Genomic DNA, 851 nt, shown 5'->3' with positions numbered 1-851 from the left:
CCGGCGTGGCAGGGCCAGCTTGTGGTCTCGGGGGACGCTGAACTTGGCTGCTGTCCACAGGACTGCAGCCACACCATACACCGAGGCCTGGGGACAACAGAAGCCGGCCGTGCTCAGTGGACCTGCCAGTCTCCAGGCTGCGCCCGCCGGGCCCGGGTGCAGGGTGAGCGTGTGCCCACAGCACGGTGCCAGGCCCGGGCGGAGACTCGGGGCTGTGCTGCTAGACGGCGACCACACCGAACGGAACCACTGCTCTGTTCCTAGGGTTCTGAGGTGGGAGCTCTATGGACGGGGTGCAGCCCGTGCCCCTCCCCTCACGGACGCGGTCAGTGCTGGGGCTCCCGAGCCGCAGGTGTCGGTGCTGGCATCGACCCAGCCCCTTCCGCCCGGTCCCAGGCACTTGGTTCTTGGCGTGGCCAGCGACTCCCACAGAAACCGGGGCCTGTCACGTCGGGCCTCTGGGTCGAGCTGGCTTTCTGCAACAGCACTCCAGAGGAAGAGGGGGCAGTGTCTCGGTTCCGCCGACTCGTGGCAGAAGTCCAGGCCCCGCTCAGTCCCCGAGGACCAGCTTCTCCTCACTGCGGACGGCGGGGAGGTCGGCCTCCCCGCTGCCTCTGCTCACGCCCTCGGTAGGGTGGCCCGGCCACTGCTGGGTGATGGACCCCAGGCCCCCTCTGGCCCCCCAGCGGGGCTGGCTCCTTGCTGACCGCTGGGCGGGTCCAGGCGCCCATGGGCTCTTTGGACCTGCCCCTTCCCGCTGACAGCCGGGTTCCTGTCGGTGACTCTGCTGGCATTGCCCAGCACAGTTCTTCAGGGCCGCATCACTCCATCGGAGACAGGACAAGAGCTCC

At 69.0% G+C, this 851-nt stretch overlaps 1 protein-coding gene across 1 annotated transcript in view; it reads right to left on the bottom strand.

Annotated features, from left to right (window-relative positions):
• Window positions 1–851, bottom strand: part of KNDC1 (kinase non-catalytic C-lobe domain containing 1) — a 36,190-nt gene that overhangs the window by 20,977 nt on the left and 14,362 nt on the right. The window contains exon 9 of the mRNA XM_023538047.1: window positions 6–87. Coding sequence (XP_023393815.1) covers window positions 6–87 — 82 coding nt within the window. The remainder of the gene's footprint in view (window positions 1–5; window positions 88–851) is intronic.

This window comes from Pteropus vampyrus, unplaced genomic scaffold (assembly GCF_000151845.1).
Source record: "Pteropus vampyrus isolate Shadow unplaced genomic scaffold, Pvam_2.0 Scaffold211, whole genome shotgun sequence".
NCBI lineage: Eukaryota > Metazoa > Chordata > Mammalia > Chiroptera > Pteropodidae > Pteropus > Pteropus vampyrus.
The sequence above is the reverse complement of the archived record's forward strand: the minus strand, read 5'-3'. Positions and strand labels throughout refer to the sequence as shown.